Source organism: Antedon bifida, chromosome 6 (assembly GCF_963402885.1).
Source record: "Antedon bifida chromosome 6, ecAntBifi1.1, whole genome shotgun sequence".
NCBI lineage: Eukaryota > Metazoa > Echinodermata > Crinoidea > Comatulida > Antedonidae > Antedon > Antedon bifida.
This window is the reverse complement of record NC_136231.1, coordinates 25174341-25200471: the sequence shown is the minus strand read 5'-3', so window position 1 is coordinate 25200471 and position 26131 is coordinate 25174341. Positions and strand designations below refer to the sequence as shown.

The following is a 26131-nucleotide window of genomic DNA, read 5'->3' as shown; positions in this document are numbered from 1 at the left end:
ATATCATTACCATATTTGGGCACATCACACTTTTTTGTCAAACTAGTTTTGATAGTGTAGATAGAGCTTTAGGTGTGATGTAAGATATGACCTGACTACAATTCGCTAATACAAACGCTTTCTGTTGAGTGTTCTGTGTAGCCGATTGGCTTAGACTATAGGCTTTGCATGTCGATGTATTGGGTCGAATCCTGTGAGCAGTTTCTTTTTAGTGAGAGATTATTTTAAGAGGGTTAAGTTAAGTTATATTTAGGAAGTGGGTAGCTATCTTGTAATTCCTTCACATAGAAAATAATGAATAATTCATGATTTTTGCATCATTTAAACAAAAAAAATCGCTGCCGGTAAGCCCCAGTGGTATGACATAGCAAAATGGTCAGTTGGCATTCTCATCTTTACTGAAGTATAATTATGCAGTCATTCCTGTACCATTATACTAACTGGCTCGCTGTATAAAAAGGCATTAAAATATGTTGAAATTCTAAAAATGCCAGTCTTCATTTACAGTGCGATGGTGACAGTGCGATAGTGTCCTGTTAATTATCAACTATTATCAATTATTTAACCAATAAGCTATGCAGTAGAGTACTAATATTTGTGAAACTACAAACATGTTTACACTACTAAACATTTCTTTCAAGGTTTTAACTAATTAACGTATTTACCATTGAATTAATCAAATCATCTTTATATTTATCAATAACACCACAAAACATTTCAATTTTTAAAACTGTTATTAACACTTTATTGCTGACTGATAAAATTCAAACAATGTACATATTTAAAATAGCATTTTCTCTACATCTATTGGACAGAAATTACCAACGAAAAATAACATGAGTTGTAGAAAGGTATAATATGAATAGCAAGGTTAAAACAATATAATTAAAACAAAGAAATTTAATACAAATATATTTTATAGTTCACCATTGTTTCTGCAATCTGGATTAGGCTAGATTACGTCAGCCTTTAAAATGAAAAGAAAACAACTTACAGAAATATACTATATCATTTCTATTTAAGATAGATGTCCTAAAGCATTACATCATATTCTAAAAATAACTTGTTGAATACTCTAAGCAAAACTACTGTAAACTAAATGTGCATAGATTTAATTAGCAAGTTGGACAATTTACAAGAATGAATAACTTTGTGTTTTTAACAAACTTGACGTGGTGTTTCGCAGCAGCGGGCAGGCATTAAATACAAATGCATTATTAATCCTTACATTATCAAAAAGTTATATACAAGCCGTACTGGATATATTATGATTAATGTAATCCAATTTTCCAACCAAGAGATTTTTTGTATACCTTGTTCTTAACAACTGCTTTTTTATCCGTACTAAGAATTGTCCCTTTACGCGGTCAAAATGGATATATATGGATACATTTGGATATACTTATATACTCACAATGTACTTTGATCTACCTTGACAGCCACCTCCCTCTTCCCCTTCCCTAAATTACCTTTTGGCACTACACCTGAACCCTAATATTAGTACTGACCTAAACTAAGAACTTACAAGTATAAAAGGTGTTTTTCTAATATTTAGTGTCAATCATCCCCCCCAAACCACACAGTATACAAGGATGCACCAAATAAAGGGTTTTCCCGTCATGATATAATAGGGACAATTCTATTGGTCGATTCAGCATCAAAGTCTACAAATCATAAACAACTACCTTATGCATGTCTCAACTAATAATCATTGGACATTGTCAGATATTTGGAAACTATCACAATGCTGATTAGTTTATGAGCATGCTCAGATGTTTGTTACACTTCATTGGTTTGTATATTGTGCTGAAAAATATCTAATGTCTCACACAACTGACTCTGAAACTTAAATACAATGAAAATAAATATGATGTACATAACATAAATAATAACTTTACCGATTTTGATAAAAAAAAACTATTGGTTAATGGTACACAAGTGTGTTTACCGTTATAAAAACTAGTTGTCCAGAATCCTAGTGCAACAAAATGAAATACCTGACACAATGTGTATCACTTATATAATATCATGTATGAAAATATTGTTCTAATAATCATATATTAATATTATTCCTCTTAATATTGGTAATATAACATCATGGCCATTCCTGTTATTTGTACGACTTTTTCTTTCAAGTGCGTTAGTAAAGCTTGGTTTGTGACTTTTACTTGGACGCAAAACAACGAAAGCGAGCCTCAAATAAATTTACCAATCGCAATACGGTCGATCATTCGAAATGTCGCTTGTGATCCAAGTGGGAACCAAGCCTTAGCCACATTCACATTTTAATGTCTCGTACAGATAATTTCATATAAACATTAGATTTAATGTTCAAATCTGTTAGGAATCTTCAGTTACTTATTTCTATATACACTATACAATGAGTGACATATACATATACTCACTAACTAAATGACAGTATTTAAAACCGTCATACCTCAATCTCATGAAACTTAATATATCATATTTATGTGTTTTTTTTTATATAAATAAATAATAAGATTAACGAAAGTATCACCTCACAAATTATTTCTTAATGGAGACTAATTTGGAACCTATATTCAATTTGTTTTCTTAATCAATTATATTAATACTATAATAATATAACACTCCATAATTTTTGTTCATCGCTTGATAAATCCAATTTATTTTGAAAGAATCGGTATTTTTAATTAAAAATAAACTCAACTGTCTGATGGCAGTCTGGATAATTTAAACAAATATCCAATATTGTTTTCCATACAATATAACTTATACATCACTGGGTAATTCTGTGATGACTAGACTTAGTCAACTTAAAGTCTATACATCACTGGATTATTCTGGTGACTTGACCTAGTCAACTTAAAGTCTATACATCACTGGATTACTTTCTGGTGACTTGACCTAGTCAACTTAAAGTCTATACATCACTGGATTACTTTCTGGTGACTTGACCTAGTCAACTTAAAGTCTATACATCACTGGATTACTTTCTGGTGACTTGACCTAGTCAACTTAAAGTCTATACATCACTGGATTACTTTCTGGTGACTTGACCTAGTCAACTTAAAGTCTATACATCACTGGATTACTTTCTGGTGACTTGACCTAGTCAACTTAAAGTCTATACATCACTGGATTACTTTCTGGTGACTTGACCTAGTCAACTTAAAGTCTATACATCACTAGATTACCCTTTAATGGCTGGGCGTAGTCAACTTAAAGTCTATACATCACTGGATTACTCTGTGGTGACTGAAGGTAGTTAAAATCTGTATATCACTGAGTGATTCTGAAGTGACTGGATTGTCTTAAATTCTATACACCACCTGGCGCTGGGGTGGTGACTGGAGGGCCTTCTTGAAATCTCCTTCGGTTGTGCACATCCTGAAAACCAAAAGCTTCCACAATTTCTTCTTCATTCAACTGTGAATTACGATCATAGTCAAACTGCTCTAGCTGAGATGTTCCTTTAAAACCTGCTCCTAAGAAATTTTCCATTTCTTCAAATGTTACATATCCTCGCTCCATATTCCAGATTCTGAAGCGAGCTTTTACATCTAAATTAAAAACAATCATTCAAAATAATTTTTTTTTAATACATTAAAATTAAACAAACACAGTAAAACCCCTCATCTGGGACATCCCCCCATTCAGGGGACGCTTTCTAGCAAAACATTTAAACACTACGGCCAACCCTTATCAAGAGGATATTTTGTTGGACCCAAAGTGTTCCCTTAGGGGTTCTAATGTATTCTTTGCATATGGCTAGCTGATGGACTTGCTCTGCATAATTCTATTAACAAGGTTAAATTTAAATTTTTCCACACCTTCCTATTTTTAGACAAGAATTATTATGGGTTAACATTAGCATTTCCATACATTTTATTTGTTGGAAATAAAAGATACCATGAATATAAAATAAATATTCTTTAAATCCTTTACCTTCAATACTATTAACCCCTGGCAGTTCAAGATAGCCATAAGGTGGTGGCAACAAGTCTTGAAACGTGTCATTCACAGCCTGTGTTGGTGTTGTTGGGTACAGTGTATCTCCAAGTTCTGTAGCGCCAGGCAGACTTTCAGTAGGAGGCTGTATGGTTGGTGTTACTGTGTTTGTTGTATTTACTAGTGGTGGCGCTGACGTAACAATGGTTTTATTTGTTACTGAAACTGTGTAAGATAATGAAACAATGTGTTGAGTTCATAGACCGGCTAGTCTAGGGTGCTTTGTACTAGCCACAGAGGGATAGGACTTTTTAAATTGAAACCTATTTTTTTTACCCAATGCCAATTTATCTTTATTCATTATCAGTTTCTGTCTACACTTATCAAACTAGTTTGTGTGATATGCCCAAATATGATAGTGATATGTCCAAATATGGTAGGGATATGATATCATCATGTCTATATATGGGCACATCACACTTTTTGTCACATAAAGTTTGATAGTGTAGACAGAGCTTTAAGGTTTGTATAATTATGAAACATGTGCATTGATGCGTATTATAACACACCTGAGTGTATCCTTGCAATTTGATTGGTTAATTTCATACCATGTGGCATTCAGTATTAGTTCTATTGCATGCACAATTATATTCAATGGTACTAAAGCACATTCAGCTTTTGAGAATTTGTGCGACAAGAAACTGGTCACCTGTCGGTTAAAAAACCTTTTTTAAGCTGGAAGTGGTGAAATATTAATTGAATAAAAGTTATACTTCAAAACAGCAGGCATTTGTTTAATGGTGAGCATATTGAAAGCCCATCCTATTCAATGGTAAATTTTAAAACTCATGAAATATTCTCCCAATAACTCAAATCATAAACATTCATTATACCAACCTGGGGTATTTGAATTGTTAATAATATCTAACAAAAGTCTATGCATGTCTTGTAGTTGCCGCTGCAGGGCATCAATAGATTCTTGCTGATTCTCTGTTTTCATTTGTACTTGACTGAGGGTAAACTTTACATTGTTCAGATTCTGGATATTCTCTTCTTTAAAATGGTTCAATGAGTTGGTCATGATTGTCTGAATGCCTAGCGTTGTATTCATGTTCAGTAGATTATTGTTCAGACTGGGAGTGTTTAACTGCAAGAAACAAATTATATTGTGTTACTTTGTGTGAAAACTACATCATCTCAAATATTCTACAAGGATTATTGTTCAGACAGGGAGTGTTTAACTCTAAAAACATACAGTTATTTTGTCACTTTGTGTGAAAACTACATCATCTCAAATATTCTACATAAGGGTTATTGTTCAGACTGGGAGTGTTGAACTGCAAGAAACATACAGTTATTTTGTCACTTTGTGTGAAAACTACATCATCTCAAATATTCTACATAAGGATTATGGTTCAGACAGGGAGTGTTTAACTCTAAGAAACATATAGTCACATACCTGCTTCACTTTGTCTGTCAAAGTATCCACTGTTAACTGTAGCACAGCAATCTGAGCATGCATCATCATAACATCATGGGCATTGGGATCGCCAGTTGATAAACTGCTGTTTTCATTACCAACATGGGCCATCTAGGAAATTAAAAAAACAATATCTGTGAGTGTAATAATAGGAGAGGCATTGGAAACAAATGGGTAACCATTACCTCCATGTGCACAACACAGTGATTATCACACATGGGCCATATAGGAAATATACAAATATTAGTGTAATAATACAGTAATAAATAGTAGAGGAATTGGAATTCAACTGGGAACCATATTTTACTACACAAGTTCAACACATGCATCATTTGATGAGTTTTAAGTTTCAAAAATCGTGTGAACGCAAGTGTTAATTCTTTGATCATGGCCACTATTCGCCACGTTCTTAATGTCTCAAGAATGCATATACAGTGGAATGCCTTGAGTTTGTTATGTGTACAATGATTTCTTAAATTAACCTTCTTTATATGCTATGGATATATTACACAAACCAACAGTGATGTTGGTAGTCTATGAGTGCTGCTTACCTGGATAAACCGACAATATAGCCCTCTCTCTCAGAAGATAGGATACAATTACGAAAAAAAGAAAATCCGTTTAGCACTCCTATCGGAGAGAGAGGGGTATATTGTCGGTTTATCCAGGTAAGCAGGCAAGAAATAGACTGTGTAATCATGGTATTCCGAAATAAAAAGATTAATGAAAAATGAATAACTTAAATGCTAGCATTTCTAATGTAGCTATTAATGATGATATAATTAGTATTACCAGTGATTTAACATCTGATTGCAGTTTCAATATATCTATCAAATTCACAGTACTGTTAGCAGGTTGTACTCCCAATGGGATGCTGCTTGAAATAAGGTTCAACCGCTCTGAGAAGTCAGTCTGTTGTTGCTCAACTGTAAATAATGATGCATTTAATGCTCCTATAACACTGGACAATTTTCTTAATTCCTGCAAAAAATAAAAGTATAATTAATTATTTAATTGATAAATCTTGTAAAATCATATGTTATAATAATAATGGCCATTTACAGTATATAGCACCATATATAACAATAGCACTAATGGAATTGGATGTTACACCTTTTCAACAACATTCTTCTTCCCTAATGTCCCCTCATGTTAATGCTGAAAACTACTGGCTATATGAGCTAGTACACAGGGGTAACAGCCTACTTGTCTTGAAAGATGTACTAGTACAAACAGGCATTTTGCGTGCACTGGACCTACAGTTCATAGTCCTGATCCGAGAAGACTCATTCAGAACCATGGAGCGAGTGACCCTTGAACCCTTACTGGCTATGTTATGGCTACGTAATTACAGTTCCACTGTTTTAACCGCTTGGGCACTCACTCACTTGCATTCTACATATATATTGTCATGAATTTGTCAAATTTAGGACCACATTCAGGTATCGCATAACTCATGCTCACTCTCAATTTATATAATACTACCGTAAACAATGACAATTTAACGGAAAACATATTATAAATGTAATTCTACTAACCTGCTCAAAATAATCTGCAACAACTGCATCAGGCTGTTGGGTATTGTTAGAAGCCTTGGTAACACTGGCATTAGAAGCAGGTACAGCTGATGGGTGTACCAGAGGCGGTGCTAAGGTTCCTTGTTCATGTGGTGCCTGAGTCATGGATGCTACAGTACTCTGAAATTAAAAGGTTTATTTGTTATTATTCATTTAGTTATTTATACATACTGTTCAGTCAAAGACTGGTCTCCCAGAGGGGCCAGTTATGAGCAGCGGGCTCAGCCCCTACTCATCTCGAAAGGGCACATGAGCTAGATTTGTACACTGGAGCTATGGTTTATAGTCCTTATCCGAGAAGATAATAGTATAACAGATTAATTATTAATATTACTACTATTGCGTGTGTCTTTGTACTTAATTTAGTTTTCATAATTCTTGTATTAATCCTTTAATAGGACTGTCAACTTCTATGTTTCTTCTCTTGATTTTTTTTACACAGCAAAATTTTCAAAATGTACATTACCCTACTTTCCTTTAAATGCAAGTTTGCAAATTAACTACACTATATACCAACAATAAACTCCTATTGATTTTCAGAAAAATTGATATATTGGTGCTTATTAAAACTTATTAAAATTTGAAGTTATAATATCTTCAATATGGGGTGAAATATTAAATAACATGCTCTCCGTCACTCTCTGTATTTTGCCATGTATTTCGTTCGGTTTCTGAATTTTTATTATACTTTTAAGATACATTTTTATGGAGAGGAAGAAAACTTCAACAAAATTAAGAATATGGTCTTAACACAAAAACTGTAGGCATGAATAACTCATACATTTTCTTAACCCATTCACCAGTCTGAGTAATAGAGTAATCTTTACTGTAAAATAATGTAATCTACCAGTCTACAAAACACATGCAGTAAGAATAAGAAAATGATTAGACCAGAGAGACATCATCAAAATAAAAGTATTACAGTAAAAAAATTATACAAAAAAACAGCATAGAAAACCCAACAGTTTTACACAACTCTCCCAAGAGACATTTTATCATGCAGTATTTTTTTTTACAGTATTATGTAAGAATTCAAAAAGATAAGGTTGAGAAATTAAATGTCAAATTAAGAGTTTGCATAATTTGTTAATTCTACTTCTTACCGCTATGGTTGACTGGTTCAAGAAAGTTTCATTAACCTAGGGATGTAATCAATTGGTCAGCTGTGATTGGTCAGTTTGTTTTAAACTTTCTTTAAAAGTATTAACAAAGAATGTCAATACCATACCAAAGTAATTAATGTTCTACATTTGAGCATACACGCAGAAGACTGTGTACAGTATATAATCAAAGTCTGTCTACACTTTCAAAAAAAAATTGTGATGTAGCCATATATGGACACAATGATGCCATGTTACTACCATATTTAGGCACACACATTTTTGTCAAACTAGTTTGATAGTGTAGACAGAGCTTTATAACAAGTTGGTAGCCAAGCATTTAAATGTGGTGAAATAATCTGTGTCTTAAATGGGCTGAATTTGACACAGGTGTGAACAACAACTTTCATCTCCCCATGGTTCCCTTTGGATTGAGCTTTCTTTGAAAACAAGGGCGGAGATGGACCGGTATACCGGGTGACCCCGCTACTCTTTTGAAACATGCAGTAATATCTTTAAAGCCATACTGTATGTGTACAGACTTTAACCACCAATCAATAATTCCACTTATATGTACAAGGACATTTTTCAAAATGTTTACATTAATTTATGCCACATTACATTATATATTTTAGTATGCAACATGAAATATACAAGGAGGTATATTGATTAAATGTTATCTTCATTGACTATATAGTTAATAAAAGTAAATAGTTGATTAACATGCAAATTATCTATGAATATATAATGTAAAGTATGTAATCATAGCACAGAGGCATGCAGTTATATTCAAGACCATGTTTCTTCTCACGTTCTTTTATAACCACTTCTCAATTATTCATTTTATTTATAGGAAGTGGCTATCATAATTTATTATTTTCTATCGGTATGGTAGACTGACCGTGTGTCTAATGTAAACATTTCTATTGGTAGTTGAGTGGGCACCTTACAGATAGGTTAACATTGGTAATAGGGACCATGCCAATGGCCACCACACCAAATATTGACCATCAAGCACGGTCATCCATACAAATAGAAAATACTAATCTACATCTATAGTCAACCATGCCCATATAAAACTTTATACACACATAGTTGGGCATGGAGATAGCCACATCCATTTTTATATAGGCATATGGTAGTTTTTGGTATGGCTTTTGCAGTCATCTTACCTGTAAATCTGCTACATTCTTGCTCAGGGACTGAATGTCTTCTTGCTGGTGTTTTTGACTACTCTGTACATCTTGTACTGTACCTTTCAATTCTTCAACTTCACTACCCAAACCAGCAACAACCTAAAATAATACACATTAAAAAAATGTATTTGTATTTGCGAAATATATTTGCGGTGTTACGTAGTGGTAGATGTTACCGGTCCATCATTTCTCATACAAATAGGTTTTTCGCAACAGCTTTTATTCAGCTGCAAATTCAGGCACTGAATGCTCGTCAGTATACCGTACGAGAGTGATGTGACACTTTGAATTGTTTTTGTTAAGCTTTATATTTATCTGTTTTTGTATATCTCAAAGCAAAGCAAACATAATTTCTTATATTTTATATGCAATTGACATAAATGGAAATACTTTTCCACTGATGAATGAATGAATAGTAGGTGAGGTACTGTACACACAATAAAATAAGCAAAAAGCTAAATGTAAATTTGTTATACAGTGGCAGAAATAAGTCAATGATCTTTTAACAGATCTAAAATCTGGTGATAACTATAACTGTAGAATAACTCAATATCAGAAAAAGGCATTTTAGTATGGTTTTTAGACTTTTATTTTTTTTTATGTTTTATTGTCACATTTCAATACAAGTAATCCAAAAAAACTGTTTTCTACCTTCTGCAACTGCGGGTCGTCAGCGGCTACTGCTTGTTTTGGTGTCAGCAATGATTGGACTCTATTCTTCAATGCTAATGATGTAGTATTAAGTTCTACTATCTGCAATACAAAAATATTATATTCATATAACAACAATAATCCCACGATAAACAATTTAATAGAAAATCGATATTTTTATTTTATTTTATTTAGTTCACAACCAACAGCGATGAAACCGCCACTAACAGGTTGAATATATGACCTGATGCGTAGACTCAATTCAAGTGAAAATGTTTTAGTCTCAACGATTATAAGCAACATCTTATATAAGTCAAAGATGCTCTCCAGGTGGAATGCCATCCTGAGATGAGTAGTAGTTATCAGTATAGCCTTGTTTATTTTGAATTCATTTATATAATTTTACTTTCTATGGACTAGAGATTCCGAAAAAAAAAAAAAAAGATTGAATTCCTTCGTAGAATTAGAAAAAATTAACAAAAAAGAACCAACCTTATTGTTAACTTCTACCAATTTCATGTCCAGCCTCTCAACATTTTCTTTTAATTTATTCCGACTATCATTAATGTTCTTCTCCAATCCATTAATTATTGCGCCTGATGAATCTAGCTGTGATTTGGATGTGCTGCTTTCTTTTTCAACTAAATAACAAAATAAAATATCATAATTATTGATAACTATTACATTTTCGCCAGCATCCCTCAAAACGTGCAGTTTATCCTTTTACTTCCTGCATGCACTAAATATGGCCAGATCCTGGTAAGGAGAGATACGCCTTGTTACCCACATTTTATGACAGAAAATTTACTTTCAAACTTTATGCGACAACAAAATGTGATGTGCTAATATATGGACATGGAGATGTCATATCACTACCATATTTGGGCATATTACCACCATATTTGGGCACATATCACACTTTGATAGTGTAAACAGAGCTTTATAGTACATTCCTGGAAATGCTTGGTTAAATCCCTAAATATTCTAAACGGGTCACCGGTGGTCGCAATAGGGTAGAGTATACCACGATCCATTATTGATCATGGTTATGCCTGGACCATTGTGAACTATTACATTAGTATAATTAATTATTCAAAATAAACATTAAATAATGCATAATTTAGTAGTTGATAAAAGATTCACTTGAATTTACCTATAAAACTGAAAACACTTATTGTATAAATTGTACAGTAATACAAACTGAATGAGCCACAGAATCACTTTTGCATGATATAATGCATTTACCATTCAAATTCAATGTACATACAAACAATATACCATCAAATATGATTCTGAGCTTTTATTGTTCTTATTTTATAATAGCAATAAAAGAACTGAAATGTTTCAATTTCGTTTTATGAGAAATCTAAGTAAGCATACTGTACGAGATATAACAAGTGAAACATAATTTTAAATTTTTCCTACAGTATAAACTATAAAGTTTAAACAATATATTATAAGTTTAAACAATATATAATAAGTTTAAACAATATATAATAAGTTTAAACAATATATAATAAGTTTAAACAATATATTAAGTTTAAACCACTAACTAAAAATAATAATAATGTATAAATTAATTAGCAATTAAAACTAAAAATTACTCTGAAACGATTTTTAAAACTCTGTAAAAGTGATAGAAACATTTAACTTTAATTTCATTTAAATGTGTTGAGGCATTAACTGTATGTAATTTTCTATGATGAAAAAGGAAAATGAATAACATTATAATAAATAGTGGGTGCACCCTTAGGGTGGTGATAACACTGCTGTAATATGCTGGTATAGGGCTTGCATTATTCAACAAACCTATTATATGTGCTTAAATTATTACTTTACTTTATATCCTATTTCAAATAACATGCACATTTACTGTATCTTTCTTTTGACAAATTACATGTGTTGTTTCAGACATAAACAGCATGACCTTGTATGTGACCTTATTTAAGTACCAGTAACAGGTGTATACAGTACCCAAATCAAACATAAACATGTTGAAGAATTGTCATAATATTTTTTGTGTATTGTGTAAATACATTTAGTGTTTTTAGTTAGTTGTAAGAAGTTTAAATTTGGTAGATAGTAAAAAATATGATTTCACCATAATTTAATTTTTTCCATTTTATCCTTTAAACTATTACCGGTACTGGTTATGGTTTTAAAAAATCTTATAACGTACATTTTTACTTAAAAAACAAAACACCTACTGATGAATTTGATTTTAAAGTCACAGTTTGGGAGGATAACTTAAAGCTAAATGACAGACTAACAACAAATATTCATTTGATTCATAAATATAGGTGAGGCAAGTGCGTTATCTGCCTCATGCTGGTAGTATTATTAACAGTTACAAACACTATATTCAATGACCACGGGGAGAGAGAGAGTTGCAAAACATACCAAGCTCCAGTCTTTGCCTTAGACCATCTACATCATTTTTCAGATCAAAGTTCATCCAAAGGAGTGCAATAGACATTATAAGTGAAGCAACAAGTAAAACTAAGACACAGCCAGATAGACAAATGTTGCAAACATTAGGTCTGGTGGTAGAGTAAAAGAAAACACGTTTATCATCATAGTACATAAATAAGATTTGTTTTTACATACAAATTTAACTTCAGATTTCCATTACACGTAAAATATAGGGAATCTTATTATATTCAAACCAACTTATAATCAATATATGGGGTGCATAATATTTAAACACAATTTTATCACATTTATTTAACCAGTTTTAAAAAAAGTGTGGGGAGGATGAAGCCAAAATGATAGAATAACAAAAATATTCATTAAATTTCATACAGAAAAAATATAACAAATATAGTTAGGCCTACTGGCTGGGTGAGGCAATTAAAACAACAAATGTTGTTATTTACAAATACTAGGCCTAGGGTTACAGCGGGACAGCATTCGCCTAGCCCTCTGGTAGGCTAGGCCCGTCGGATTGCTAGCTATGCTATGCCTAGGCTAGCGTGTCTCAGTAGAATTTGATCCGCCGCCGAGTCACCTGGTCCCGGCAAAGAAGACTTCTTCTTGTTGAATATTCTTTTTATAACAAATGACATTTTAAATAACACGTCTCTTACTTCCTAACAAATGTTCTTTTAGGTGGAGAGAAATCTAAGTCCAGCGATGACCCGCTGTCAGATTCTATATTTAGGAGCAATTCGTGCCCTTCTTCTTTGTGAGAAGGCATAGTTTTCTTCTTGTTGTTGGAGAGTTTTGTACGGGATCCGTTTGTGACAAGGGCGTCCAGTTCCTTCCGTTTTTTCATCTTTTTAACAGGCTTTGAGAACCCATTTGACTTGCTTTGATGATCCAGGGTTGCGTCTTAATAACTAAAAAAAACTTGTAGAAAATCAGTATTTATTCTTGGCTTAGTTTACTGCTTTTTCAAATGATTCTTTCGTATAATCTGTAATTTCTTCTGCCATGTTTAGACGTCAGATACGGAATAGACTGATGTATACCCTCACATGAATTACAATACAGTGAATTTGATTCGATAATGCTCGGCACAGCGAAAATTCCGACCAATGTGAATCCTTGTTATACATGACATGAGAAAAGGTATTTTGGAATATTCCACTTTCAACCTTCACCACCCTAAGGTCACCACCTCTCAGAAAACATAAATAAAATCTACTATATTATATCTTTAAAGTAGTTACATTGAAGTTAAATGTAAAACTCCATTTTAAACATTGTATTTGTATTGACTCTTATATGCAAAAACTAAAACAAAATTGTAGTTGATGATGAATAAACACCCTACATGAACATGGATAAGTCTCTTTCTACAGTACTATACAAGAGACCTTTGATGAACTTAACTTTTTAGTTATCATATCGCAATAATTATAACCACGTGGCGAGTGTGCTACCGTTACTTAGTAGGAGACCTACTTAGATAGTAGGACCTATATTAATGGTTTCAGGGTTTGATTGTTTCGATTCCGTTGTGACTTTAAGCCTGTTTATAGGTATAGGCCTATGTGACTCATAATTTTGGATTTTGAATCAGGTACTAGTGTAGACGTATCAGCTAAATTAAAATTAAAAACTGTGACTTTTATCATTGTCTAGGCCAATTCAGTTTATTTTATGTTTGTCGGAGTTCCTTCAACTGATAATGTTTTACTTTGTTTTTAGTTGTAGGCCTACATATTTCTTTTTTTATTATTATTCGGATACAATCGGAGTCTGTGTTCTCAGTAATATTCAATTTATTCAAAGAAGCCTCCAAAAAGGAGATAACAAACCATGTAATCACAATTTACATAAAATGCAACTGTCGAAACAATGTCTTCAATTTATAGTTACGGTATCAATTAATGTTAGTCCACAACTCTACGATATTTATTCAATATAGGCCCTATGGATATTAAACTTTTTTTCATCAAAACCAAAGCAACGAAAGTTGCCACTTAAAGGTATGAAACAGAAAACAGATACAATAAATACTCTATACGAAGCAAACTTAAATAAATAAGTAAAGAGTAAAAAATAGCCTATTGAGCACAATTATTTTTTTTTAAATACAACGAGTCTTGAATGAAGAATAACTATTGAAAAAATATCAACATTTACATTGGACTCACTTAAATAGTTATACAAAGAAGGCAAGCGTGTCTGAAACCTCCTTTTCGAGACATTTACTCTATTAAACGAAACATAAAAGTGGACTTAACTCTAGTTTTACGAGAAGGAGCATGTAAACTGAAAACAGAACAACAGTCGCAACTAAACAAACAATTGACACAGGCCTGTAAAGAAACTTGTGCTGTGTGAATCATTATCTATCCTGAGGTACTTAGTCTGCCATTAATTTGGCTCCCACAAAGTGTATACTTACACATATCAACCTTGCTTTTTAAACTCTCGATTTCAGTTTTCAGACTCAGTGATATTATACACAATCCGCACATACACGTTAGCATAAAGACAACCAACATGAATTTTAAGGCAACAACGACATTGAATGATGAAATGTCATCCCCAACGGCTCGACTCGACAGTTTTCTGAAAATAAAAAAAAAGAAAAGGATAAAAAAAATAAAGAATATTCATTATTGTTAAATAAATTTGAAATCAGTGCATTTATCCTACACCACAATATTTATATTTTTCCACTGATGATGAGATGATGACGTCATTTCAAAATTCATACAAAAGCGGGCTTATTTCTCAACGCTCGTTCTAACTTAAGAGAGTGAGATTAATTTATCAAAGTTGTTGCAAAGGATTATTATTCTATAGGCCTAGGTCTAAAACAAAAAAAAAGTGTGATGTGCCCAAATATGGAAGTGATATGCACAATATGGTAGTGATATGACATCATCATGTCCATATATGGCCACATCACATTTTTTTGTCACATAAAGTTTGATGGTGTAGACAGAGCTTTAGAGGGCATATGAGAGACTTTTTTTCAGGGCCAAAAGTTTAAACCGAAACGGATATTGTTTGGAATGACAGATTATTTGAGGTTTTAAAGTTCTGATTTTTTTTCATATCCCAAATTCAATCGATGCTCGACGAATCGCACGACAATTGACACGCTGCGCGCGCGCTTCGGCGGGCGGTGTGGTTAGTGATTCAATATTAAGCTCAACGTGGGTTCTATAGCAGCAATCGGTTGTGGTGATTTTACCTTTATCTTTTATTACACAACAATATCAATAGGTGGTCCGCCAGGCCTATTACTCAACAGAAACGTCACAATCGATAAAACAATCTATAACTGACACCTGTTGCACATCGTGAATGCACTTGTGAAAAATCGGTCTAAACAAATTGGACGTGTAATATATGATCATTTTGTTACTTACTTTGAATGTATTGGCCCAACACCACCACCGAAATAGTAGGCCTACTGTACGGGAAATCCAATTTAAACTTAGTCCGTAGACTATACATTTAGACAAATTTAGTATTACTGATATTAGGCTTATAAAACAAATCATTTCACTGAAGATTTTAACAGCCTTTTAAAATTCTAGTAGGCATATATACTGAGATAAAAACAATAATAATGACTTTTTGCATGATGGGCAGGTACCGGTACAACAGCCCACTCATAAAGAGAAAATAAAACGTACCTTTGGGTAAAATGGAATTATGTATACACGAGGATACTGAATCGAACTAACGTGCGTGCCTTATTATGTTTAGCGAGAGGTGATCTCTTCACTTTCACATCATACTTCAATAAAAGCCCCAGACGAAGAAAAATGTTATACCAACACTTTTTTTGGGTAAGTACAAGTGTTGAATAGAATGATGTAGTGGTCTTCGACAACGGTTACAAGTAAAAATATTTTCAGATTTTTTTCAGTCGTATTGTTTGCAAACTAGCTCACTCCACCCCCCGTCATCTCATAAAAAATGGATTTCATCGCCTTCGTCATCAATCATCAAAACTAACTCAAAAGTAACTTACTTCCTATTATGCCGAACAGCACTTTTCCTGGGAGGAGGCAACGAAAACTCCTGCAAGTCATCCGAGTCATCGCTACCCATGGCATTAGTCGGCAGAAGTTGTTTTCCAGCTTCTCTATCTTCCATGTCGACTGACTGAGAATGGGGAGCAGTTCCGTAAGTCGTTCCTCTGGACATTATTTTCCTATTTAAATACGCCTATGTGTTTACCAGTTGTATTTAGTTACGTGATCTCTCTCGAATTACATTGAAACTATCACAGATTGGAAAATATTTCGAAATATCGATTTTTCTTTCTTTTGTTATTTAAATGATTCCAATCATCATCTCATTGATTTTAAACACAGTTGTTCAACATCACACCAAAGCACATGACACTAACATTTCAACATTTTGAAATATTTATATAGTTATTATTATTTTTAATTAAAATAAACCTTGGAATATATAGGTGAGCATTGGAGCTAGTCCCCGCCTTATATCGTTTTCTCTCTCTCCTCTCTCTTCCCCTTCATATCCTATCTAGGTATATACAGTGTAAGTTGTAAAAGAAAATTATTTAAAAAATCTGTTTAATTAATTTAACGGTGTGCCGACTGTTTATACCAGCGTTTCGCAACCTTTTTTGACCGCGACCTCATGATCTTATTTTGGGAATTTTCGCGACCTAACATTGCGTATTTGATCTTACAGAAACAAAGCAGAGTCTTTACAATTGTTTTAGTTAGGGAATATCTTGATTTTTCTGTGAAAAAATTATTAACAAAGGTTTTTTTGCAGATTCATACTCTATCACATACCAATATACACCAACAAATTCCTCCAGACATCAGGGGATGGGGGAAAGTGGTTAAATTTGATCTTGACTTTACAAGGCATATGACACTGTATCTCGGTTACCATTGGCCCGAGAGACACCAAAATGTTTCTTATACATATTTATAATTCTTATAATGAAGTATTTTTTCAAAAATTCATTAGAAATGGTGGAAAATGATCTTTGACCTTTTAAGGCATATAAACACATTTGCGTTCAATTCTGACGTCAAGGGATTCTCCCGAACCATAAAGGCCTGAACAACATCGCTATCATATGAGTATGAGTGTAATTTGGGATGGACCAATTTTTAATACATTTATAATATTAATTAACGCATAAAACGACAACTAGTATAAATGGCGCCACCAAGCGAACACTTAGATTACAAAATGGCTGCGCCCATTGAAGCTGGTGAGCGACGATGTCAATATTTTGTAGAAAGGAAAAAACGATACTGTAAGCTCATTCCGGGCATAGGAAAAAACTATTGTGGTGAACATATATTATTTTCGTCAAATTTAATAGAATCCAATTGCAGAAAACGAATTCCCTGTCCTGTCGACCACAAACAGTAAGTAGGCCTAAAAGCCCATCAACTCGTCATCTGCGTGGTTGGTGTGATGCCCCTCGCCGCCTGCAGTGTGAAATTTATTTATGTGTGTTCTAGGCCTAGCCCAAAATGTTTCAACTCAGTTTATTTATTGCAGTTTGAAAAGTGTACAGGTTCAATTTATAATTTAAAAAAAATATGTTATCCAACATAATTTAAAATAGAAAATAATTTTTTTTATAAAATAATATTGAAGAATGCTTATTAGGCCTAGCTAGGGCCTAGGCTATTTATAATTTGTGTTACATTTTTAGTACAATATACGAAGACCAGCTCCAGAAACATCTCAAAAAGTGCAATGCGAAAGTTAAACAAAACTATGTAAGTTTAAAAGTTGTTGCTGTTTTGTTTTTATAAACATTTCAATTTCATTTAGATAGATAGGCTATTGTATAATTTATTATTATTTATAAATTATATTATTTAAATGTTATGTTTTAAAATAGTGGGCAATGAAATAGTTGACTGACTGTATTGTGAATTTTCTTTATATTAAACAAATTAATATTTAATGTTCTTGGAATACGATTTTTTCAAACTGTACCCCATATAATTTATAATATTTGTATTAATTGCAATTAGTATTTAAATATGTTTTTCAGGTATATTATAAAAAAGACATAAATGCTGGTTCTGGTGATGATGCATTGGAACAAAATGAGGTATTATTTTCATATTCAAAGTTTAAAAATTATTAGAAAAGTTAATTAATTTATATTAAATTACGGTTCATGCTAAAAAGTGTCCTCTATAGTCTTTATGAAAATTTAAAAAAGACACATGGTTTTTTTCTGATTTTACTACCATTTTTTCAGAAAGAATTTTATTTTTAATAAAAATTTATTTTTAAAGGTATCGATCTCGTCAATGGATCAGAAACATTTAAACTCCATCATTTTTAAAGTGAAGAAATGTTACAAAGGTATACATAATGCAATTGTATTGTAAATTTGAACTTGTATGTATGTACACTAATTTCATTCATTTTTATTCTTTATTTCGTATTCAAATGTACATATACAGTATTACAGATACAAAGCTCTTAACTAATATACATAATTACATAATAAAACAATACAATAATAATACAAAAGCCCATGGACCACAAACTGGTAATATGTGTACATTAAATCTCTCGGAGTAAAAATCCCCAGTTTGCATCCATTGCTGAGCCGTAAAAGGCCTTTCTCATAATGAACATAACCAGGATACTATTAGAGTGGTTGACTCTTAGTGAGAAACCATAAATAGATTTTCTGATGTTTTTTTTTAAATGACACAAAAAATTGTATGTTTTTGCTCATCCGTGTTTTTTAACATATTGATTACTGTAATCAATTTCAATCATTTTAGATGCAAAGATTATGTTGCAAGATGAAGTTTTGGATCATGAAGTCTTCCGTGAGGAATTAGATAACTCTATGAATGGAATATCCGCACGGAAACATCTATTACAGCAAGCTTCTTTGCTGGGGCACCTTAAAAAGAAAAAGTTTCTTAAAAATGAAACAAGTTTTATTGAATTTGGAGCTGGTAGAGGTAATAGCAGTCATGATTATGATGACAACATGTTATTGAAGATGAAATATAGTTTGCATAATCAAAATAATTATTATATGAATAAATTGAGCTGTATGTAAACATTTTGAACCAGGTCAAGTTACAGAATGCAAATAATAATGAAAGATGTTAGTTATTACTAGATTGTTCATGAGAAACTCAAAATGCAAAATGGGGATATGAGCTTATTGAAGTACTGCCTCTACCCTAAAGATACATAGTTAGTTTTGTTTATATTAGCTATTTAATCTCACTAATTACAATATTAATTTCTCATTTCTTTGAATATTGTCTCAGGTCAGTTGTCTCATTGGTTACAGAAAGCTCTCTCCGATTCAACAGACGTAAAGTTCATTTTGATAGATAGAGGTCACAACCGTAGAAAGGTCAGTCAGTTACCGTTTTTTTGCAATGATCATAATATTTATTGGCCAAAAATGATTTAAAAAATCTTGGTTACCAAGTAGTATGCTGAGTAAAGAGTATAAATGGTACCTACCTAGAAATTAGGAAGCAACTATAACATTTATCGATTTACTTTCCAGGTAGCCGTTGTTCCACAGTGATCGGAATAGTAAATATTCACAATTTAATAAAATATATGTATTCTATACAGTTACTGTAGATATTTATATAATTTCAGTTGGATTGTTACCATCGTAATCATGGGCCGAAGTTTGAGCGTCTCAACCTCGATATTAGTGACCTTGACCTAGCGTCAGTTCCAGGGATCAAGGACAAAGGTCAACCAATTGTTGGCATCAGCAAGCATCTGTGTGGTGCAGCAACAGGTATTGGAGCTTTATAAATAGAATATATAGAAAGACCGATGGATACAAGCATTGCTTCTGAATGTGTCAAATTTAACTTTCTTTTACACCTGTCTAAAGCTCTGTCTACACTATCAAACTTTATGTAACAAAAAAAAACATGATGTGCCCATATATGGCCACGATGATGTCATATCACTACCATATTTGTGCACATCACACTTTCTTTGTTTTTGTCAAACTAGATTGATAGTCTACACAGAGCTTTAAGTTTACAGTATGTCAAGACCTTGTTGCTTATTTTTAACTTGTGGAGCATCCCAATAACTCCTAGGACTGTTTAATTTGAGTATTATTTACTGTAGGACAGATTTTGCCAGTCATTTATGACGCAATATACTACAATGGAAAAGATTAAACATTTCTCAAAATGGTTGTAGTAATTGTCATGTCAAGATTGTGTTTTTTCCAGAGAATCTAAGGAATCTCTTTTTAACTCACTAATATAACGATTCAATTTCAGATCTTGCGCTGCGATGTTTAATTACTTTTAACAGTAACACAGATAATAATGGAAGTACAACTGAATCAAAAAGTGATATACCAAAGGAAGAGAATGTCAAAGTTAATGACCAAGAGGTCAACGAACCTATGGCCAAACGGCTATGTGCTTCTTCCAAAGACACACCAGATAAAAGACAAGTGTCTGGAACTGTCTTTGCTTTATGTTGCCATCATCGTTGCAACTGGAAAAACTACATCGGGAAAGAGTTCTTCAAGGAGATGGACTTTAGTCCAGAGGAATTTAGGGTCATGACCAGATTAACTAGTTGGGCTGTTTGTGGAACAAAAAAAAATGACGAGTCTGATCATTTAGTAAATGATACTGAATCACACAATCAGGGTAACACATCTGAAACTGCACAGACATCTCTAAGCAGGTAGGAAACTGAAACATTGTGAATGTTTTCTTTTTAATTCATTTGTACAAATATTACATAATATATACAAACAAGTTATGACCTGAGCTGCAACTGGGTCAAAACTCCATAATATATTCTTTCTTTCAAAAATATTTTGTATACTACAGTAATGGGTAATTGTTTGAGCTGATTGGCTAACTAAAACGCTCAATGAAACACTGAATCTAGAATTTGTATGCTGTTGATAAAATTATAGCCAAAAAAATCCCCCAATAATTTTATTAAGCACATGCTAAATTGTTTAAATATATCCAAATCCTTTGCAATATTTAGTAACATAAGAATAATAACAACAATAATTTTTATACTACACAGGTCAGGCGGGATGAATGCTGAGGAAAGAGCTGAAATTGGAAGGCAGTGTAAACGCCTAATTGACCTAGGTCGGGTCAAGTACATGCAGGGTCATGGATTTAACGTAGACTTGGTTTACTATATACAGCAGGAAATATCTTTGGAGAACGTTGTGTTTATCGCAAGCAAAAGTGTCAAAACATGAATCTTAAGCTCTGTCTACACTATTAAACTAGACATGTGATGTGCCCAAATATGGTAGTGATATGACATCATCATGTTCATATATGGGCACATCACATTTTTTTTGTCACATAAAGTTTGAAAGTGTGGACAGAGGACTAGAGAACAATAGTCTTTGTTAGAGTAGACCTCTCAAGTCTCTCGATATTTCAATTAATTCTCCAGATGTTATTGGATATGAAAAATAAACGTCTCAAAAGGATTTTCTCCGTATACAGTAGGTCTATATATCAAAATATGTATTTTAATTCTAATAGATTTATTAAATAATTATTATTGAAAATGTATGTTGGAAAACTTCTTTAAAATGTCTATAACAACCGGATATTATCTAAATAAATTTATACAAAATTAAGATGGCTGGTATAATTGCCTCTGTCATAATTCATCCACATAATTTGCCGTTGGTGGCGGCATAATATACGTATTGTTATTAATTTCCATCTTGTTTAGCATTGGTCCATAGTAATTGATAATATAGTCTGAACCATCTGCTGGTTTAACCACCTAAAAAGAAATAAATACAGAAATCAGATATCATCTATATATATAAAGATCTATGACACTTGCACTGATGAAGGGCTAGTGTTGCCCGAAAGCTCTGCTAACTTTTCTGGCTGTTTTACTTTATCGTTTTGATTTAGCTTTTCGCGCTTTTTTTTGTATCTCCATTGAGATCCAGCCACTGATACCCACAGCATTGTCATTTTTTCAGTAATTTGCCTTTGGATTTATATAAAGATCTACCTTTATATATTGTATTCATATGTCTAATTGCATGTTAAATTCAATCAAATTTCATTTTTACCTTGTTGTTTAAATGACAATGAATACTATTGTATCGAAAAACAACCAACTATATTAGCCAAGAACCACACACATTTCAATTAATTAATATAAAGAGAATAGCATCTACCATTTCCAAAAACACAATATATTGTAGTTTAGCAAAACCACAGACATATAAGCGCTAGAAAAGTAATGCGAATAGCTGCAGCTGTATCTGTATTATTTAAATATTATTTAATAGTATATAAAAAAGTGGTGATAATACTTATAATCCTATAAGTAGGAAGCATGAATTTGAACTGGCGTATCTTATTGTGATGCAGCCATCATTGTGTGGTCACTCTCCAAAGTTAATTTTTGAGCTATAATTGTGTTGTTGGAGTTGGCCTATTTCTTATGTACTGTATGTCTATGAACAAAATAGGATTCCCTAAAAACCGGGGGGAGAAGAACTTACCTGTGTTGCAATTAAGATGATATCTAAAAACTGGCCAACGAATAGAAATCCTAAAGTACAGAACTTGAGAAGCCCAAGAGCTGGATAGCCAAGATACATCCTGTCCACACCAAACATGCCAAGGAATATTGACAGTAGCAAAGATGTTGTGTAAGAATATTGGGTTCTGAAAAATGTTATAATGTGTCATTACTATATTTTTACATTAAGGCTCTGTCTACACTATCAAAAAAGTGTGATATCCCCAAATATGGTAGTGATATGACATCATCATGTCCATATGTGGGCACATCACATTTTTTTGTCACATAAAGTTTGATAGTGTAGACAAAGCTTTAATATAAACTACCTTCATGTATAGTAACTGTTATGCATAATTACAGGTACAGTTAGACCCCTATTAGGGGACACCTTTGGGACCCAACAACGTGTCCCTTTAATAGGGGCTGTTGGCCATAGTATATTTGACTTGCGTCAAAGAACTTATAACACAAGAATCTCCTGTTCGTCCAAAGCGTGTAACAATTTCGAAAGGCATTGTAGGATAGAATAGAGCTAATGGGTGGCGCCATTGTGAGCCATGAAGTAGCACGCCCTCTCCAATTTAGAAAGGCAAAATCTTTGCTATACTGTAGAGGGGATAGATTAATTGACTGAGCCCTCTATGGGAATTAATAGTTTTGACTTCCTGCTGTGAAATGGCGTCGCCCAGTTTGACCTTTTAACCCTGTACTTCCGATACAGTGTTTTGAATGCAAATTGAAGAACAGGAGATTCTTGCGTTACAAGTTCTTCGCTTACGTGTATCTACAGTCCACTTCTTTCACTATGCTATTGCTAACTGTTGTCCCATTGTACATGACGCCATCACATGTAATATTTGCTACAGGCATGCATTCAACTACAAAACAAAATGTTGATATTCTTGCATAAATTTTACTAAACAGTTTTAGGTTTTCAAATATCGTATATCCTCTGGTATAATCCCACCCCCTAGAACACAAAATTGGGCCAACTTTGGGAGTGGGACTATATCCAGGGAGAGCCTGGTTCATCAAAAAAAATGATTGGTAAGCATTTCTTGTAAAAACTCATCTGAACTGGATAGAGAGAGTCCTACATCCAGATCATGTCAATACTGGGACTATACCCGGTGATATGCCTGTTTGTGAAATCAGACATAAAGTAGAGGGTGGGATTAGACCTGAATATATGGTAGTAGTTTATAAATATATACCCAGTATAAGTTTTGCACTTAGATGGAGAGTCCTGCATCCACAGCAGCCTCTCTCCAAAAGTGATTACAATGAAGGAGTGTTTTTATTATTGCTGCTAGCACAAAGTCGATATTATATAGTCACCTTTGACCTTCCTCGATTCATCGCAGTTCACAGCAGACTGCCTGTAATCATCAATCTCAGGCTCTTTGCATTTATACGTACACATACGGGTTAAGGATTTTATTACTCAAAAGAAGAGGGCTCTATGCTATAATATATATTATTTGTGTTAAAACCTATGTATTGTATTTTAAATTGAGTAATATAGCACTGCAGAATACAGTTAGCTAAATCACCTCTATTTTAAGTACCTCCTTTTACATATCATTTCTTACAGATTAGAAAATATAAAAATAAGAAAACAGTAACTGTAAGAATAACTTAGGGCGCGTTTATATAAGACGCTATTACACGCATATTCAACACGCCTACGAGAAGTATAACATCGAAGAGATTCCGTGTAATGAGATTTTAATTGCAAAAAAGGCTACTTGGCTGAATCCTAAAATTTTGTGGATTCCCAGTTGCTGTTGGCGTGTTGAAAGTGTCATCAGGGTATTGTTTTGACCTCTCGTTAAATATAAGTATGTGCTGTGAAAATGTTGACCAAATCTAGTAGATAACTGTCCTTTTCTTGCATATTTTTACTGAATTAGCACTTAACATTAACGCTAATCAAATGTTGGCATAATTTGGCAAAATGTAGCATAGTTTTATCCTAATTCTAAAACATTTTTTTTCTAATTTCAAAAGCAGATTTAAAAAATCAATAACTGAATAAGCTAAATTTTAAACGAAATCACACTTTTTATTAAAATCCTTAATAAACTAATATTAATTCATAATGCATGCGAGTATATATACAACTTAGGATTATGAACTATGGTATAACACGGTATTACGATTTAATGTATAACTGCAAGGTTTTTGTGGGGTTGACCTCGGCCCGTGCAACACGCTAAAAATTAAAGACGTGTTCAAATTTAGGGTGTTGTATAAACACAGCCTTAGAAGACAATTATAGTATAAACTGGTAAATGTTAATAATTTTTATCTTATAATATGTACATTATTTTTGCTTAACTTAATAGATACATAAACCTTTACTTAATACAGTACTAACTCTTTAAGTACAATACTTTTTAAAGGATATTGTCCAACTTGAAGTTCACTGCACTGTCGTGGTTGGTCTTCACATGAACATAATATTACATGTTGCGCCAAGAATAGTAGGATGTACAGAATTTCCATTATATTATTTAGTACTTCATCAATACATCAAATCTGAGAAAAAAAACACAAGAGACTTCATGTTTGCGATCAGTTGCATTTAAAATCAGTCTCATTTATTTTGGTATCCGAAATAGAATCTGGAATCTACTACTTGAGGGGTCATTCTATACATTGCAGTCTATGTTGCAAAGGCAAAGTGAGATTGGTCCGGCAAGTGAAATGCGATGGGATTCCGCTTTATTTAAGTACGTTCTTAATTATTTTGTATTCACACGATAAGTATCAAATTGCAGAACAGCTTTTCTTTCTTGCGCAATTTGAAATTGTATCCTTCTTGCATAATTTGTAGTACTACTCTAGTACTGTAGGCCTACAGTACTGCTACCATTAGCATAGGCCCTACTAGCCTACTACCTCCTCTAGGCCCAATATAGTACTATATATAGTACAGGCTATACAGTATACTACTACTGTATGTACTAGAGGCTAGGTCCTCATCATCAGTTATTAATTAAGGCTATTATATAAGGCATAGGGCCTATTAATCCTACCTATTTAGACTAAACACTACAAAACTACCTAATCGAAGTTTTTTTACAAATATCATTAGCCTAATTAGGCCTATAATAACAGTTTTTTAAAATTATAGGAAACAATTTTACTGTTGTTGTTTTTTTTCTCTGTAATGGCGCGGCGCCCTCTCTAGTCTCTATAAGC

The 26131-nt window shown here is 32.9% G+C and overlaps 4 protein-coding genes across 7 annotated transcripts in view; 2 read left to right on the top strand and 2 right to left on the bottom strand.

Moving 5' to 3' along the window:
* The window catches only part of LOC144844264 (glyoxylate reductase/hydroxypyruvate reductase-like), a 91451-nt gene that overhangs the window by 59324 nt on the left and 5996 nt on the right, over positions 1-26131 (top strand). The window lies entirely within an intron of this gene.
* Positions 725-16596, bottom strand: LOC144844240 (uncharacterized). 4 transcript variants are annotated; one of them, XR_013612405.1, is made up of 13 exons: positions 16377-16596; positions 14790-14956; positions 10427-10575; positions 9935-10036; positions 9260-9382; positions 8091-8126; positions 6949-7107; positions 6203-6391; positions 5390-5521; positions 4828-5077; positions 3928-4155; positions 2787-3542; positions 725-2750 (listed from the first exon to the last, which is right to left on the bottom strand). XR_013612405.1 is itself a non-coding variant. In XM_078701043.1 (12 exons), exons 1-12 carry the CDS (start codon positions 16550-16552, stop codon positions 3301-3303), a joined length of 1953 nt encoding a protein of 650 aa, XP_078557169.1. In that variant the 5' UTR covers positions 16553-16596; the 3' UTR covers positions 725-3300. The 4 variants fall into 4 exon arrangements, 3 of the variants coding, with proteins under 3 accessions (XP_078557169.1, XP_078557170.1, XP_078557171.1); XM_078701043.1 differs by having other exon boundaries at positions 725-3542; XM_078701044.1 differs by lacking the exons at positions 14790-14956; positions 16377-16596 and adding exons at positions 12335-12474; positions 13021-13375 and having other exon boundaries at positions 725-3542.
* On the top strand, positions 17552-22098 carry LOC144845747 (tRNA:m(4)X modification enzyme TRM13 homolog). Its single transcript, XM_078703177.1, has 9 exons — positions 17552-17766; positions 18060-18126; positions 18408-18467; positions 18658-18727; positions 19159-19344; positions 19663-19751; positions 20009-20156; positions 20659-21076; positions 21434-22098. The coding sequence occupies exons 1-9, from the start codon at positions 17552-17554 to the stop codon at positions 21615-21617; spliced, it is 1437 nt and encodes a 478-aa protein (XP_078559303.1). The 3' UTR covers positions 21618-22098.
* Positions 21840-26118, bottom strand: LOC144844274 (TM2 domain-containing protein 1-like). The gene is made up of 6 exons (XM_078701118.1): positions 26077-26118; positions 25321-25465; positions 24263-24325; positions 23703-23802; positions 22902-23067; positions 21840-22162 (listed from the first exon to the last, which is right to left on the bottom strand). The coding sequence occupies exons 2-6, from the start codon at positions 25430-25432 to the stop codon at positions 22034-22036; spliced, it is 570 nt and encodes a 189-aa protein (XP_078557244.1). The 5' UTR covers positions 25433-25465; positions 26077-26118; the 3' UTR covers positions 21840-22033.